Source organism: Echinops telfairi, unplaced genomic scaffold (assembly GCF_000313985.2).
Source record: "Echinops telfairi isolate 266 unplaced genomic scaffold, ASM31398v2 ScPeMD7_3;HRSCAF=10, whole genome shotgun sequence".
NCBI lineage: Eukaryota > Metazoa > Chordata > Mammalia > Afrosoricida > Tenrecidae > Echinops > Echinops telfairi.
This window is the reverse complement of record NW_022103899.1, coordinates 54,123,325-54,125,396: the sequence shown is the minus strand read 5'-3', so window position 1 is coordinate 54,125,396 and position 2,072 is coordinate 54,123,325. Positions and strand designations below refer to the sequence as shown.

The 2,072-nt window shown below is 44.4% G+C and overlaps 1 protein-coding gene across 1 annotated transcript in view; it reads right to left on the bottom strand.

Moving 5' to 3' along the window:
* The window catches only part of COL4A3 (collagen type IV alpha 3 chain), a 177,220-nt gene that overhangs the window by 80,066 nt on the left and 95,082 nt on the right, over positions 1-2,072 (bottom strand). Inside the window, exon 8 of the mRNA XM_045294265.1 lies at positions 764-841. Within this exon, the coding sequence (XP_045150200.1) occupies positions 764-841 (78 nt within the window). The remainder of the gene's footprint in view (positions 1-763; positions 842-2,072) is intronic.

Sequence of the window (2,072 nt, the reverse complement as noted above, 5' to 3'; positions counted from 1 at the left end):
TGGGAGTAGAAAGTCCTGTCTTTCTCCCTTGGTAGTTTCAAACTGCTGACCTGTGATCCTATATAAATCTCTTTCTTATATACATATACATATTTACGAATTTGTTTCTCTAGTCTACCCAGACTAACAGAAGGGGGTTGCAATGAGTGAGATGAAGCCAACAGGGTGCGAGTTGTTGAATGTAAAAGCGGTGATCTGCATCGTAAACCTCCCACAAACTCACAGTAAAACGTTTGTAAAAAAAAGTAGATAAATTGGAACACAGCAATTAATTGAGGACTCATTCGATTCAGGAAAGTTTGGAGAACTGTGACAGGAGGTCTTCCCTTTGCTAGACAGACGATATTAAAAGTCATATATGCAATTTAAAGCAATAAATCTTCTTTGTATGTTGACAGCATGTGATTTCCTATAATACAGTGAATGCTCTGGAACAGCAGTTCTCAACCTGTGGGTCGCAATCCCTTTGGGGGTCGAATGACCCTTTCACAGGGGTCACCTGATTTATTACAGTAGCAAGATTAGAGTTATGAAGTAGCAACAAAAATAATTTTATGGTGGGGGGGGTCACCACAACATGATGACCTATATGAAAGGATCGTGGCATTAGGATGGTTGAGAGCCACTGATCTAGAATAAAGTGAGGCCACTATATAAATAGACTAAATGACTATTTAAAAAGTTCTTAAGAGAACGGAGAGAGAGGAGACAGAGGGGAGAGAGAGGAAGCAAGGGAGAGAGGAGAAAGAGAGATGAGAAGTACCTGGAATCCTGGAGTTCCTGGAAGCCCAAGGTCACCCTTTCTGTTCATCTCTATATCTTTTCCATTAGCTGGGGTGCCCTGGAAAAGGAAGAAGCTCATCAGACATTATGGATGCTATATTTTCAACCCCCTTCTGAGAGTATATGGCTCACTCAAGGCCACCTTGCACGCAGGATCAAAGTGCTTTCCAGGATATATGCTCAAAGGAATGATGTAAGTTTGAGTAGTTATTCTACCATGACTAACTCAAAGTATTTTCATGGTTTCTAAACTATTGTTGCCAATTTACTGTGGGAGTAAGAAAGGAACAGGGATAGTAAGTCAGTTGCTAAGATACCAAAAGTAGTGATGGTTCCAGAATCTGGGTCTTTGAACTTGAGGCAAGTTCCCTTCTCCCACTTCCTTTTTCTTTGAAAGATGCTGTAAAACCAGTATCTCTTAAGAAGCCTCACCTCACAAGACCCAGAAGAAGCTGTTCAATAGGCATACTACATATCAAATCCCAGTTTTTATGGATTCTGGACTAGTAGGGTTAGAATATGAAATCTGATTTATAACTACTTATAGCTTATCATTTAATAGAAGGCCCCACTTTTTTCCCATGGTGTCGCAGAGGTGATCGGCTGCTTCACCATGAAGCTGAACATCTCCTTCCCAGATGCTGGCTGCCAAAAACTCATTGAAGTGGACGATGAACGGGAACTTCGCATGTTTGATGAGAAGCAAATGGCCAAGGAAGTCGCCGCCGAGGTGATGGGTGTTGAATGGAAAGGCTAAGTTGTCCGCATTAGAGGTGGGAATGACAAGCAAGGTTTTCCCAGGAAGCAAAGTGTCTTGACCCACGGCCCTGTCTGCCTACTGCTGAGTAAGGGGCACTCCTGCTACAGACCAAGGAGAACTGGGGAGAGGAAGCTCAAATCTGTCTGGGGCTGCACAGTGGATGCCAATTTGAGCGTTCTCAACCCAGTTATTGTAAAGAAAGGGGAGAAAGTGATCCCAGGACTGACTGATACAACTGTGCCTCATCGCCTGGGGCCCAGAGAGCCAGCAGAATCCGCAAACTCTTCAATCTCTCTAAAGAAGATGACGTCCGCCAGTACGTGGTGAGAAAACCCCTGAACAAAGAAGGCAAGAAACCCAGGACCAAAGCACCCGAGATTCAGCGTCTTGTGACTCTGCGCGTCCTGCAACACAAGGCAGGCCCATTGCCCTGGAGAAGCTGTGCACAAGAACAAGGAGGAGGCCAACAAATAGGCGGAGCTTTTGGCCAAGAGAATGCAGGCGGTCAAAGAGAAACTTCAGGCACAGA